At 49.6% G+C, this 15,888-nt stretch overlaps 1 protein-coding gene across 1 annotated transcript in view; it reads left to right on the top strand.

The window, feature by feature from the left end:
- The window catches only part of LOC144103229 (parafibromin-like), a 136,705-nt gene extending 121,035 nt beyond the window's left edge, over window positions 1–15,670 (top strand). The window contains exon 15 of the mRNA XM_077636006.1: window positions 14,446–15,670. Within this exon, the coding sequence (XP_077492132.1) occupies window positions 14,446–14,479 (34 nt within the window). The 3' untranslated portion in view covers window positions 14,480–15,670. The remainder of the gene's footprint in view (window positions 1–14,445) is intronic.
- Window positions 15,671–15,888: the final 218 nt, after the last annotated feature.

Genomic DNA, 15,888 nt, shown 5'->3' with positions numbered 1-15,888 from the left:
CTCAGGTGCCGTATATCTCGTGCAGTGTATGAACTTTTATTCACATGAAAAGCAAAGGGTAAGGGCTTGTGGTCCGTGAGCATATAAACGGCTCCTTCCAAGTTGTGACGAAAGTGTCGAATGGCGAGATAGACAGCTAGCAACTCACGGCCGAAAGTACTGTAACGCATTTCTGCGGGCTTGAGCTTCTGGGAGAAGAAACCCAGCGGGCACAGCAGTCATCCTGAAGCTTTTGCAGGACGGCGCCTACAGCTGCACCAGAGACGTCGGTAATGAGACGCAATGGGGTGTCAACCAGCGGGTGCATGAGCAGAGTAGCGTCAGCAAGGGTGCCCTTGGCAGCTTGGAAGGCGGTTTCGGCAGCTGACGTCCACTCGAGAGGAGTGTGAGGACCATGCGGTGACTTTAAGAGATCGGTTTGGGACAGGGTAATGCGGGCAATGCTGGGCAAGAAACGTCGGTGGAATTTCAGGAGGCCGAGAAACTCGCGAAGCTTGCGAAGCAACTTGGGGCGAGGAAAGTCGCGGATGGCATGCACCTTGCTTTCCAGAGGGCGAATGCTTTGCATTGTGACGTGATGGCCAAGGAACTCTATGGCATCCACGCCAAAAATGCACTTGGCCAGAGTGATGACGAGACTGTGCTCTTCGAGGCTTGAAAAGAGCAGGCGCAGTTGTTAAGCGTGTTCTTCTGACGAGGAACTGGAAACCAGCAGATCATTGAGATACGGGAACACAAAACTCAAGCCATGAGTGAGGTCACTGATGAAGCGTTGGAATGTCTGAACAGCGTTTCGCAGACCAAAGGGCATACGGACATACTAGAAGACGCCAAACGGTGTTACAATTGCAGTCTTAGTGATGTCTGCAGGCTCCACTGGGATCTGATGGTAGGCCTTCACCAGGTCAATCTTGGAAAATATGGTCATACCATGCAGGTCGGCCGCAAAGTAATGGATATGAAGGAGAGGATACCGATCCGGTACAGTGTGGGCGTTGAGGGCACGATAGCTGCTGCAGGGGCACCAATCACGGGGTCACGTTTCAGCACCATATGCAGCACCGAAGACCAACTGCTGGACGACAGCCGAATGAATCCCAACTGCAGCATATAGTCAGAGTCGCGACGGGCAATAATAAGGCACTCGCCAGCAAGGCGGCGCGGTCGGCAGAACACTGGAGGGCCCGTAGTGACTGTGGTGCGTGACGGTGTGACGGACGGGAAGCTCAAGGTTGCTGAGCCACGTGATGGCAGGAAAATCGGCTGGAACCACAGCAAAGGCGAACGACGGCAGCCGAGGAGTGGCTTGGAGGATGGAGGTGGCCACCGGGGCAAGGACGTCGTTCACAGACAAGCGAGTCATGTTGTCCACCAATCGACGAGATTGAAGGTCGACAGTCAGGCCAAAAGTGCCGAGAAAGTCCGCTCCGAGGATGACAAACCGCACGTCCGCGATAACGAAGATCCATCGGAATGTGCAGCTAAGCCCAAATCGAGGGTGACTGAGCACTATTCATAGGTAGCGATCTGGGAGGTGTTGACCGCCTGCAAAGCTGCTCTTTGCACAGTGCATTGCTGATCGAGGTGGAATGCAGGCACGACGCTAACTAGTGCACCAGTGTCCACAAGGGAACGGCAACCCGAGATCCTATCGGGGACGTATAGTAGGCGGCTTAATGTAGAGCCAGAGTCACCGGCCGCCATCAGTGACTCACCTGCGTGTTTCCCGACCATAGGCAAGGCTGCCGGCACTGTCGGGCAGCGGCGCCGAACTTGCGGCGGTACCAGCAGAACCCGTCACAGGCAGGGCTCGATTGATGACTGGAACTGGAACGATGCCGCAACCGTTGGTGAGAGGAACGCTGGTAGCGACGAGGAATCGACGCTCACAGTGTGGGAACGGTGCTTATGAGGTGGTCGATTTTAGCCTCGAGGCTTGACTGCCGGTCGACGAGAGTGGACAACGCGGCGGAAGGAATTGCAGCCACAGAACACGGGCCAGAGTAGTCCGAGACACGGTCAGCCAACCCCGCGAGCCTATCCAAGCTAACGTAACCTGCTGCAGCCCGGACAACTGCGAGGTCCTGAGGCAGGTGCTGAAGGAACAGCTCATGGAGTAGCGGGCTGTTGACGTCCTGTGGGCGGTCGCTGAGCAACTGTCGCATGCGATGGAGCAGCTGAGATGGTTGACGGTCGCCAAGTTCTTCAGTGCTGAGCAACTGCTGCAGGAGGCTGCGCTCCAAGATGGTTTCCCGGGCCAGGACCGTAGCCTTGAAGTAATCATACGCGGATAACACCGCCACGGTTACGCGGATAACACCGCCACGGTTGCGGCACCCAGGCCCCAGGTCCCGGCTCATACACTGGCTGCAGAGGACATCGCCAGCGCCCACGTTCAGCTGCCGTCATTTTGACCTCAGAATCCTGCCGTATGGTTAGCGCAAGCGGAAGTTGTGTTCTACCTTCGGTGCATCACTTCACAATGCGTGAAGTATCTCTACGTCGTGTCGACTCTCTCCGCTAAGGAAATGGACAAGCTTGACGACATTTTGAAGACGTCCGACCCTTTCTCCCCGTATGATCACATCCGGGTCACCAAACTGTGAAGGGACAGAGACTTACTGCCATATTCACAAACCGATCTTTACCTTCCCTTTCGAGGTCCTCTCCTATGCGGCTTTCAGAAACCAACCTTACCCTTAAATGGCACCTTTAGCCACCCTTTCAGCCTCGGAAAAGGCGCGTTCGCAAAGGTAGCCCCTGGCCTACCTTTAGCAGCTCCTTTCGTCAATTTAACATGGCAACCGAGTATGATCAAAGACGGCTTTTCCGATTTATCAAGTTCACGGAGTTCAAATCAAATTAAATCAAAATTTATTCGGCTGTATGCATACATATTCATACATTCTGATCTGCCTAAGCACATTTTGCTTGTTGGCTGATCAGGCAGCAGGTGGAGAAATAACTCTGTAAGAATACATTTCTTTTGTAAATAGTCATGCTAACACAGAGAAAAAAGTCTGAACACAAAAAAGCATATATGAAAGAACTCAAGCTATACACATGGCAATACATTTGCACACCAATTTCTTATGTCCATCATCATCCTACGCTTGTTACTTGTAATACATAGATGATCGGGAATTTAATTAAATACAGCTGGTACATAATAATTGCGCATCTTTTTACCATAGTTTGTATAAACCCACGGCTTAACAAAGCGTTCCGTTTTTCTCAAGGTGACATCTTTTTTTACGGGAGTCTTATATTCATTTGAATAATAATACCGTGTTAACACAACAAAGTGGAAGAGTTCACGAATCTGAAGGATGCCTAACTCATCCTATTTCCCTTTCATGTCAACCGAGTGTAGTCTGGTGGCGTAAGATATTGTCAAGACTCGGTAGAACCATGAGGAGAGCTGAAGGTAAAACGGTTTACTGGTTAACCAGAAAAAGTCCCTGCACACTTCAGCTTCTTCTTCTTGCCTCGCGCTCGTAGACCAAGTCTTCATCTTTGGCATCTTCTTGCATGCGGCATTTGCCCCCCTCCTCAGGAAGCATCGTCTCGATGGTAACAAAAGGAAGTAGGAGGTCAAGATCGGTCCGAGTAGTACGGCTTCATACGTACAACATGGACGACGTCGACTTGTTGCTGGTGTCGCTTGGATGTTGATAACCCGTCCGGCACCACCTCATACGTGACGTCGGTTAAAAGTCGCAGCAAAACATAGGGCCCGAAGTACCGCCGTAATAATTTTTCGGAGAGTCCACGACGGCGAATAGGCGTCCGGACCCACACTTTGTCGCCAGGTTCATACATGACGTGTCTGTGGCGAAGATTGTAGCATCGTGCGTCAGCCTCCTGCTGAGTTCTGATGCGCACACGCGCTAGTTGGCGAGCTTCCTCTGCGCGCTGTGCGAACTCCTCGGCGTCCTGATCGACATCGTCGCCGTCGGCATTCGGCAGCAGCATGGCATCTAGCATAGTTGTCACTGGTCGGCCATGAAGAAGGCTGAAAGGTGTCATGCGAGTGGTGTCTTGTTGTGCCGTATTGTAGGCGAACGTGACGTAGGGAAGAATTTTGTCCCAATTCTTGTGGTCTACGTCCACGTACATACAGAGCATGTCTGCGATTGTCTTATTAAGGCGTTCCGTCAATCCATTGGCTTGGGGGTGATAGGCCGTCGCTTTACGATGACTGGTATTGCTGAGGCAGAGAACGGTTTCCAAAAGCTTGGGCGTAAAGGCAGTTCCTCGGTCACTTATAATGAGTGCCGGAGCGCCATGCCTGAGGACAATGTTCTCAACGAAGAACCGAGCTGCTTCAGCGGCGGTACCCCTGGGCAGAGCCTTTGTCTTCGCGTAGCGAGTTAGATAATCGGTGGCGACAATTATCCATTTATTCCCGGCAGTAGACGTCGGAAATGGTCCCAGGAGGTCCATGCCAATTTGTTTGAAAGGTGTCTTTGGCACTTGAAGAGGATGGAGTAGACCAGCTGGTTTTTGAGGGGGGGGATTTACGACGTTGGCAGTCTACGCACGTCCGTACATAGTGCTTCACTGTCGCCGGTAGTTTCGGCCAGTAGTATCCGCGCTGTACTCTAGCCAACGTGCGGGTGTAGCCTAGGTGGCCGGCGGTTGGCTCGTCGTGACACGCTTACAAGATTTCCGTGCGAAGAGCTATTGGGACGACGAGTAGATGACTGTTCCCCCCAGGACGGAAGTTCTTCTCTTCTTGTAAATTACATCGTTGCGAAGAAAGAATGACGAGAGGCTGCGGGCGAAAATCTTAGGCACATCCGTAGTTCGCTTCTCCAAGAAACCAATAAGAGGGAGCAATTCCTGGTCCTCTCTCTGCTGTTGGGCAAGAGTTGCGTCATCTATGACTGCTAAAAAATCAGTGTCTTCATCGGTCATTGTGGAGGGTCCGACTGGTGCTCGCGAAAGGCAGTCAGCATCCGCATGCTTCTTTCCGGATTTGTAAATAACCGTCATGTCGAACTCTTGTAACCGAAGACTCCAACGCGCGAGTCTCCCTGAAGGGATCTTTAAGTTTGTCAGCCAACAGAGAGAGTGATGGTTGCTAACGACTTGAAAGGGGCAAGCGTACAAGTAAGGGCGGAATTTCATAACCGCCCATACAACTGCAAGGCATTCTTTTTCTGTTGCCGAGTAGTTCGCTCCAGCTTTAGACAGAGTCTTGCTGGCATAAGCAATCACTTTTTCCACACCATCCTGGTGCTGCACCAATACAGCACCTAAACCCACATTGCTTGCATCAGTATGAAGCAGGGTAGGGGCGTCGTCATCAAAGTGCGCCAGGACAGGTGGTGTCTGTAGGCATCTCCGGAGTTCATTAAAAGCTTGGTGCTCTTCTTCACCCCAGCGAAAGACAGCGTTGTCGCGTGTCAGTGAAGTTAATGGCCAGGCAATTCGTGAGAAGCCAGCAAAAAATTGACGGTAATAGGCGCAAAGCCCCAGGAAGTGCCCAAGCGTCTTTTTGTCCGTAGGTGTTGGGAACTTGGCGACTGCGGAGAGCTTTTCGGGATCAGGCCGAACATCTTCTTGGCTAACAACGTGTCCTAAGAATTGCAGCTCCTCGTAACCAAAGTGGCACTTCTCGGGTTTTAGCGTGAGGCCCGCAGATCGTATGGCCTGAAAAACAGCTACCAAACGGCGTAGATGCTCCTCGAAGGTTGCCGAAAACACGATCACGTCGTCAAGATACACCAGGTATGTTTGCCACTTGAGTCCTGAGAGCACAGTGTCTATCAGCCTCTGAAATGTTGCTGGTGCCGAGCATAAACCGAATGGAAGAACCTTAAACTCATGCAATCCGTCAGGAGTGATGAATGCTGTCTTCTCCCGATCCCTCTCATCTACTTCAATTCGCCAATATCCACTTTTTAAATTCATTGAAGAGAAGTAACGTGCATTTCGTAGCCAATCAAGGGAATCATCGATGCGAGGGAAGGGGTACACGTCTTTTTTGGTCACTTGATTGAGCTTGCGGTAGTCAATGCAAAATCGTAAGCTGCCGTAAGCAGCAGCACTTCGGCGTGCCCATTGGCCAAACTGACTAGTCCTCGAGCTATAGAAACACCTCGGCTGTGTATCAGGGTGACGGCCCGTTCGGCGGCACCATCACTGGTATGCGCCACGTGGCATTTCACTTCAACAAGAGAGCACGATCGCGGAGGTAATGTCACCCCTCATTGGCAACTCGTAAGGGCATCAGTGGTACTTGCGCATAACCAAGGTCTCCATGATTTTTGGTGAAGGCAACGACGTTGTCCCGAAAGCTGATCACAGCCTCATGAAGGCGCAGAAAGTCTACACCCAAGATGAGGTCTTTGCAACAGTCTGAGAGGATAACGAAGCTGCCAACGAACACTGAGTTTTCAATTCCTATGCGGGCAGTGCACTTCCCAGTTGGTGCCAGTAGCTGACCCCCAGCACTTCTTATTACTGGCCCAGTCCATTCGGTTTTTACTTTGCGCAGCTTGTCAGCCAGTTTTTGACTAATGATTGAAAAATCCTCCCCGGTATCCACCAGAGCATGTACCTCCAGCCCATCAATGCAAACGGCGAGGTCAGCGCTAACAACGTCGTCTGGGTTGCTCGTCTCTCTCGGCATTTGCGGCGGAAGTGCGGTAAGGTCGGCGCTGTCATTTTTGTTGTCGGGGTTGCTTATCTGGTTCGGCATGTTCGGCGCTAATGTAGGCGGCATTTTCGGTGGTAGTGCTGCAGCGTCAATGTGAACAGAGGCGTCACAATCATGGGTTGCGGTTGGCAGTTGCCAACCGCAACCTCGCGAGGTTGCGGCGGTTAGTTTCTCCGGCGAGGGCTCGGGGTCCGCCGTCTGCTAACGTCAGCATCGCTACGACGCGTCGGTGAAGAATAACGCCATGGAGATGGGGAGCGGCGGCGGAAGCCCGGTGAGTCGGCTTCCCTGCTGAGCGGCGGGTCCTCGAGTTGGGCACGGCCAGCGTCGAAATGGCATTGAGCAGAACCAGGCGGAAAGGCCTGCCCTTCTTGGCGGTAGCGGCAGTACCGATACACATTGGCCTTCCCCACCAAGTCGCCGCCATTACCTGTCCATCAAGATTCCACCAGGAGATAACGCAGATGATGTTAGACTAGAACCTCATGTTATATCCGTAGCCCCACCCCTTATGTAATACCCCTGAATTGGGGTCTTTAAGGAAATAAACTGAACTGAACTGAACATTGCCAGGTTGTCCGCAGAAGAAGCAGAGTGGTCGGCTGTCAGAAGAGCGCCACAGGTCAGTTCGGCGCAGCTGAGGGCGGCCGGGACGTGCCCACAGAGGCTCCTGGAAGAACTGCGTTTGCTGACGGCTCGCTGAGCTCGGTGGGGCGTGGTCTGGTGGCGGACGACGAAGGACTTCCGCATAGCTCGCGGGTTGCGGCTCCGGCTCATAGTAAGGCGCCGTGTTGACGGCCGTGTTGCTGTTGGGTTGGGGCACGTGGTATGGTTCGCAAACGGCTGCCGCGCTGTCAACTGGATGAGACTCGTGGTATGGTGCAGACGGTGACAGAGCATGCCGGAGCTCTTTCCTAACGGCTGCTGCGACTGCCTCTGGTGACTGAACGCTCGTAGCAGTAATTCGCTGCAGCTCCTCAAGGACAATTTCTCGAATGAGGTCTTGAAGAGTGTTCCCATCGGTGTCAGTGAGTGCCGCCGCAGTCGGTGGAACACCGGTGAAGGGTCGGTCGTACTGGCGGCACCGTTCTTGGAGGGCTCGCTCTATAGCTGTAGCGTCCTTGACGAACTCACTGACGGTTTGAGGTGGGTTGCGCACCAAGCTGGCAAACACCTGCTCCTTGACGCCATGCATGAGATGTCGTAGCTTCCTTTGCTCAGTCATATCTGGGTCGGCACGGCAAAAAAGTCGAGCCATGTCTTCCTCAAACATAGCTACACTTTCATTTGGCTTCTGGACGCGCACTTCAAGCAGGCGCAGCGCATTCTCTCGTCGATCAGTAGTGGCAAAAGTGTCCACCAGCTGGCGGCGGAAGTCATTCCATGTTGGCAAGCTGGCCTTGTGGTTTTCATACCAAGTTCTAGCAGTATCCTGAAGTGCAAAATAAACATTGCAAAGCTTCTGGTCCGTGCTCCACTGGTTGAACTTGGCCACTCGTTCAAACTGGTCGAGCCAGTCTTCCACATCTTCAAACGTGTTCCCGCGGAAGCACTCCGGTACCTTGGTGTTGCGAAGAGTCACCGACGTAGGGGTGGGAGGTGCCATGGCTTGGAAGACCCGGCGAACTTTGACGTTGGAAGAGTCGCCCGGTAGATGGTTGTACTCCGGGGAAAGGCCTAGACGTCGGCGGCTAGCGCGATGGACAGGTGTGTCGATGTCCGGGACTCACTGTGGACTGCTGGAAGGAGTCCTGTGCATACCCAGCACCTCCACCAATGTCAAGACTAGGTAGAACCCCGAGGAGAGCTGAAGGTAAAACGGTTTGCTGGTTAACCAAAAAAAGCCCCTGCGCACTTCAGCTTCTTCTTCTTCTTGCCTCCCCGCTCGTAGACCAAGTCTTCATCTTTGGCGTCTTCTTGCATGCGGCAATATAGTGTTCACTATTCTTTTTAGAAGAACATTTAATGCTTCTTTTTTGTATTCAGAGCAGTTACCATATACAGTAATGCTGTACTTTAAAACAGCTTCTACTAATGCTGTATAGATCAATCGTCTAAGATGAAGCGGAGATTTGCCACGAAGGTGATACATCATAGCCGCAATGGCCCTTATCTTTCTAGAGAGGTAGATGGTGTGGTCCCTCCATGTGAGGAGTTGGTCAAAGTGGATGCCCAGATAGAGAACTGTTCTCTCCATTTGCATAGCTTTACAATTACACTGGTAACAATGGGATGCGTGAAGATACAGTGGTTGGTTTAAAATAACAATTTTATGGGGGTTTTTAAAGCATATCAGTTTTGTTTTGTTAATGTTTAAAAAAAATGAAATTTTGCGAGAACAAGTCAAACATTCCACTTATATCTGTTTGAAATGATTCCATGCCTGTTCGATAATCAGTAGCTTCAAGTTAATGGAAGAAATCGATCAGTTGCCCCATCGTGCAAAGCCGGCATGGTGAGTGCTGAGGGATCGCCTGTAACCGATGGAGCTGTTCGAAGACGAGCTTCTCGCGAGGGACCACTTTTCGAAGCCTGCCGTGCTAGAACTCTTGTCTGCATGCTGCCGCTGCGCCGCTGCCCTAACGGACGAGGTTCCCCCTGCCGCCGCTGCTGCCACTGCTTATCGCCCTTCACTTTTACAGTGTGGAAACCTTCCAAGTTGTCACCGGCTACCCTGTCGACGTATCCTTGTCAGTGGTATCGCCTTTATCCACCGTCATTGCAGCAACATTGTTTCCGGCACTGGCCAAGTTTCCTTAAAGGGACTATGCAATAAATTAATTGAGATTACTTAAAGCAGACGAAAGATAGGCATTTCATTACTCATCACCCCAATGCATGAATTTTTAAGCTAGCATCAATAACAACGAAGATATAGACAATTAAAAATTGCACTCCTCCTCTTCCCCCTTAACTCGAACACGCGGGGCACCAGAAAAAATAAAGAAAACAGCTCTGGGACTAGGCCTCGCCCATGAATACGTTATCTGCTGACGTTCCTTTTGCATCTTCCGGTTGTTGCTCATAGCACCCCAGCAGCAGTGTCGGCAGCGTGATTGCGGCGCGCGTCAGGTTTCTTTGCTTGTCGTCTGTTGTAGTTAGGAGTAATGAACCCGGACCTCGAGGTGCGACTGCTCGCTCTTATGGCCGCGATGGGCATCGAGCCCTATGCATTCACGCCATACCGGCTGAACGCCAGCGACGACAGTAGCGACTCTGCGAGCCACTGTGAGTGGCTCTGGAACTCCCGACAGAAGGAGGCGGCAGATGAAAATCGAAACCATAGGCGCAAAGGCATTGCCTTGGCTCACGCTTGCCTGAGAGGGTCGCATGGCGGCACGAGCAGACCATTTTCACGGCTACCGGAAGTGTGCCCGTGACGTCTTGGCTGCCGTGGCTCCAGCGAATGACAGTGTGTGATGGCCTGGTGACGTCATGGGTATAGTGACGTCTTTTTTCACGATTTTAGTTTCAGCATCGGTCACTACAAGCACAGCAATCGGCCCGCGAATTTTAAAAAACATGGTTTTTAAAAATTCATAATAAATTGCCGGCTCAGTTCCGAAGACTCATACTTGGTGTGCATGCTTCTTAGCATCATTTCTAAGCATTGAAAACATTTACAAGCGACTTTTTATTCATTGCGTAGTCCCTTTAAGCCGAAGGTATGCACAAACTAAAGCAGGAGATTCATGTGCGAAAACTTCATTGGCGCACCGCACTGGTCACCGCTTGCGAACCGCCGCCCCACTGCAAGCAGGGACACACCGAGCGGCAAGCAGGGACACACCGAGCGGCAAGCATCGATGCGCAGCTTGACTCAAGGTCTGCCCACAGCCGGTGTCACTCTTTGAAGTTCCCACCAGAAAATACAAAAGAGCGATGTTATCAGAAAGACCGCCTGCTATTCTCGAGCAGCGACAAAGCATGCCTGAGCAAGTAGTAAGCTTTCGGCTACAGCTCCGCCCACAGGCGCGCCGTGCGACGAACTGCGTCCGGCTGCCCTGGCCGTCGCTAGGCCTATAGCCTGTTTCTTATCGACGCAGCAGCAGACAGCGCTTCGGAAGTCGCTTGCGCTATATTAAATGGCGCACTGTTGATATCACTTTGCTATTAACAGCATCACCTCAAAATAAACTAAAAATATGGCCGATTTGTGCGACGCCTTGGGCCCCGCAGCTGGTGGATGCCAGACGAGCCGTACCGCAACGACGGGCCGGCAGAAGCTGCGAGGCGGTTCTTGCAAGAAATTGGCGCATATCACAGTTGTAACTTTTACCAGCAACTCAGTATTGGCCAGTACTCCACAAAAATGGTATATTTTTCACATTTTTGTATCCCAGGTTTTATTATTTACGTCAAGAACAATCTCCAGCACATTTTTATGACGCCAGAGCACGGGATTCAGGTTGGCCGGCTGGCCTGCTGGCTTGGTCTACTTCACGTTCACACCAGAAAAAGCAAAACAGCCATGCTATCAGAAAGTCTGTCTCCTATATTCGAGCAATGACAGCGTTTCTGCGCAAGAGCCCAGCTTTTGGCATCGCTGCTGTCTGCGGGAGCAACGGACTACGCTGCTCCCTGGCTGCCCTGGTCGTCACTAAGTCTAGCTGGTTTCGCATTGATGCCGCAGCTGAGGGCACTTCGAAACTGACCAGGGCTATAATAAAAATACTACTCTGTGAACCCATCCCATAATAAAATAAAGATATGCCCAATTTCCGCGACGCCTTCTGCAGTGAATATTGCAGAATTAAGGCAAGGCCAAGTTGCACAAGGCAGCAGGAGCAAAGCGGCTATGGGATGAAATTTTCTTGTATCGCAGTTGTCACTTCTACCAGCATATCCGTATTGGTCAACAATCCTCAGAAAAGGTAACTTTTTGGCGTTGAGCGCTAAACAACAAAAAAACGTGCAAAAGCACAACACACCACGATCGAGGCACACTAAATTAAACAAGCACCGACGTTGACTCAACAAAGCTCCTTGCAGCGACGGCTGCCTATCATTGTGGCTAGACCAAGAGGAAACATGCGCAAAAATTTGAGTCAGGCTAGTTAATTTCGTCTACTGAATGATTATGACAGCTCCAGTATACGTTTAACTGCTTTCTATACTATACAAAACAAGTTATCAGTACATCCACAGTTGCGGCAAGCATTAATATTTCTTTAGCCTCGTTACCATACCTCTTATTTCTGTGGGTAAGGGCACTTTCCGTAAGGCTGCCGAAAGGTGGATTTCTGAAACACAGCTTGGCCTTTCCCTTGCCTTTCCTTTTCAGTAACCTTTCTGAAAGTCCCCTTCGAGTTAAAGTAAGGTAAAGCTAAGGCCAGTTTATGAATACGGGGGTTAGTCCCCCGTATTCATAAACGGGTGACGGGCCACGTCAGGCAAAAAATGGATTGCCTTTTGTCCCGTCACCTCTGACAAACCGATGTCAAATAAACTTCAAATAAACTTCAAACTTCAAAGTAACGGAGCGGGACGTGGACGAAGTGAACAGGCTGGGAACCAGGAATCAACTATCTTTTATTCTACGCTGCACGTGGCCCCACATAGCTAACGCGAGCGCATATCACGAGCCGAGGCAGCGCAGCACTGCTGATGATGATAGTGCCGAGGAGCCCGCTTTTGTTAATCACGTGACTCTGCTGATGTGTTTTGGAAATCATTTGTCAACTAAATCACACCGGCTGTGAGGCAGCCATCGTTCCACCTCCAAAACAAGACTCAGGCACTCTTTGTAACTATAAAGTAGGTTCTGCGCAGTAATTATTCCTTATGACCTGGCCCTGTACTTGTGTACATGCCCTTTGTGTCCATTGTAAATGAATTTCGCAGAAGCGCTGCTGGTTCTTACCTCCTCCTTTTGATGCTGCTCGAGTGTAATTCCACCCTAACACTCCATATTATATAAAAGGCGTGCACATATCATGCTGCCTATCTAATAAAATGTTCTGCCGCAGCCCGCCACACTTGCCACTGATCATAAATGTTATTTTTTCTTCTTTGCTGAACCAGCGTGAAAAGACAAAGTACAAGAAGGATGACGTGGACTGCAGCGCTTCTTCTGATTGTCCTTTGTCTTTCATTGAGATAGAATTCACTACGGCACCTATTCTTCCTTTCTTTCACTGAACCGTCCAAAGATATATGAGACAGATACTGCGCCATTTCCTTTCCCCAAAAACCAATTATTATTATTAGAATTACTGCTGCCCGCTGTGAGCGACCTCAGCGATGTGTGTGTGGTTCGTCTGCGTCACACAAACAGAAAACGCCACGGCCTGGATTCAGACCCAGGAATATCTCGTGGAGAGCGAGTGTGCAGCCTCATCGCCACGATGAGTGCTGCCCTACTTTATGGTGAAATAAATGGAAAGCGGTGTCGCAGTGGAGGGCAGCAGAATAATTTCGACGATCTTGCGTTCTCTAATGCGCACTATGCACACCTCGAGGATGCTTCGCGCTTTACCCCTAGTCTAAACGCAACTAGGATTTTCCCAATGCCCTTTGGCTCAGCAACCGAGCAATGACGGAAGCAGGCAGTGAAAATAGAAAGGTTTGCTGTATTCAAGGGCATCTAATAATCTTGACCACTTCAGGTCTTTTAACTTGCACTGACATTGCAGAGCACACAGGCGTCTTTTTCATTTTGCCACAGTAAACGCTGCTGCCGTGACTACGAATTCATCAGGTGTGTTTATGGCTAGCACGCAAACGCCGCACCAGACAGAAATCCAAATTTAACAATTTCCTTTGGCAGCTGCAATATGGCGGTACAGAGCTTAGGATGCACATAATTATCAGTGTTCGATTAGATATGTTGGAAGCGATCCGCGTACAATTTAAAGAAAGGTGATGTTTGACTTTTGGAGGAGGGAAGGGGAGGACAATGACTACGTATGTAGACGTGCTGAAGTGTTCATTTCACATGTGCACCAACTAGAAGCATTAATGAACTTTGCATAGTCCTGGAGTGTGAGTTCGGTCACTGCGGCTCTAGTATATGCACTGCAGAGCATGCACTTCATGGGATGTTGGCAAGGTAAAACAAGAAGCCAGTATTTTTTTTTTATTTAGGTAATTGCATTTTTTAGCACTATTTTTCACCGCTTTTCTGCCCTTCGGCTTATTTTAGGGTGGTGCGTATTTCTTCAATATTAAGCGTACGAATAAAATCGGCAAAATAAAGGACAAAATTATCGCCGTCAAGTTGGCATTTTGTAAGTTTGCAACCGAGGAGAAACTTTATCATCTGGTCCCGGTGGCGTGTGTTGTCAGCAAATTGCCAAGAAACAGTTTCACTTAATGACAAAAGACTGCTCTAGACTGCTTTGGGTTCCTTTTTGCTAACCTGTAAAAACTTTCTCAGTCCATTGCAATTCTGTTTTAACATAGATGCTAGGTATAAAATATGAAAATTCATATTGTACAGCACTCGGTTGGAAAGGCAGAGGAGGACGTCTGCCATTTGATCTCAAATGTCGGAAATCGCGGCTACATTCCAGTAATACTGTCCGAAGGCAATCATTCATGAAGCAGGTTACAACATTTCAGTCATTGCGCTGTCCCGCAGTATGTGAAGCGTGAAAGGCTGTGGTTAATTAGTGTGGACAGCTGCCTTATGGCGCTAAGAAAATTGGCAGCTACAAGCCTTAGTCACTGCATTTGTCGACTCCTTGGGTGCAATTGTTGTTCAGAAAGATATATTTGGTTAGAGGAGATTTGCATGATCAACACAAGTGATTTTCTTTCACTTGTCCTCCTCCCAGGTTGCCATCTGCAACGTCGCTCTTCCAGCGTTAGAGCGTTTCCGTCGAGCATTCAAGTGCAGCCCACAACATCGCCTCGTCACTGAGTTCACCTGGCCCGATATCCGGAAAAATTCCACCGCAGCACCTTAGCAGCTCTTCAAAGTTCCCGTCATGTGGCCAATCTCACGGATCACTTCCACGGACCTAAGTCAAGAAGGGACTTCTAAAGTTGAATTTACTTTTTTACTGCCCGGTTTATGAGGGCCACTTTGTGATTGGTGCCATTGTACTTGTGACCTTTGTGTTTCGTTTGTGACCATCCTCCTATTGTGAGCGCTTACAAGGCATTTGTGTAAGTCTAGGAGGTGCAACAGCGCTGGGTGCGCATGCCTACAATTAGCTGTGACGTCAGTTATTGCCGATATTTTTGGCGAAAGGACTCCATAAGTGATTGTTTTTTCTGAGCATTGCTAAATATGTCACAATTTGTGACAGTGGAACCCTGCATTTACTGTTTCAGGACACTTCCATTTTCTACCCACCAGTTTTACTTATGGTGCTTTATACGGTGCGGGTGATTTTCACTGTTGCCAGCATATGTATTTTCTTTATTAAGCGACCAATTACACCGAGACCAGCGTACCAATTATAGTTTTTTTTGCCACTGGCCTTCTGTTGTGTAGACGCTGTAAACTAGAAAATTTGGCACTGTGCGGGCTGTTTGATTTCCACTGACCCTGCCATTTTCTGAAGTTTGCGGGTATTTATTTAAACATACGGTGCATTGTGGCACTGTAGTACACTACCTCTGATTTACCCGTGTTTGTGTGAGCACCGTTACAATATTTTTCAACACCATTGTTTAGTTCTGTTATGAGCAGAGTAGTCCTCGAAATGCAGGTCATGCTCTTCCCCCGGTTTTCGGCTTTTCAAAATGATGATCAGTGTGGATTTATTCCATTTACAGTTGTTTTGAGCAACATTGCTATAGTTACTTATTCAACAGCCATTTCCTATTCTGTTAGTCATGTTAGTGTGCTAGTGTGTTACTCATGATGTTAGTGTGTTAACCTCTCATTTAAAATACATTCGTTAGTAGCGTGTGGGTGCTTTGATAACCAGCAACTGAAAATCCTTAGTCGCTTAAGCAGCCATTGAGAGCCATTGATATTACCTCATGCTTGTAATTCCTTTCAGCTTTGGCTGCTTTGAAACCAATAAAGATGTTGCGTTTTTTACTGCATACACTGCTCCGATACCCAACCTAGTTGACTGATCCGGAGACTTTGCTACTATGTATTCACTCGTAGCCTTAACTATCAATATTTCTCAGCCTGAGCCGTGTGAAGCTTATTATTCCAAGCTCTAATCAACAGTTGGGCTCCAAGACTGTGAATACTGGAAAGCTGCAGCTTCACTTCTGGAACAGAAACCTGAAGCTGATTCTTTTGTAAATGCATG

This window comes from Amblyomma americanum, chromosome 9 (assembly GCF_052857255.1).
Source record: "Amblyomma americanum isolate KBUSLIRL-KWMA chromosome 9, ASM5285725v1, whole genome shotgun sequence".
Lineage (NCBI taxonomy): Eukaryota > Metazoa > Arthropoda > Arachnida > Ixodida > Ixodidae > Amblyomma > Amblyomma americanum.
The sequence above is the reverse complement of the archived record's forward strand: the minus strand, read 5'-3'. Positions and strand labels throughout refer to the sequence as shown.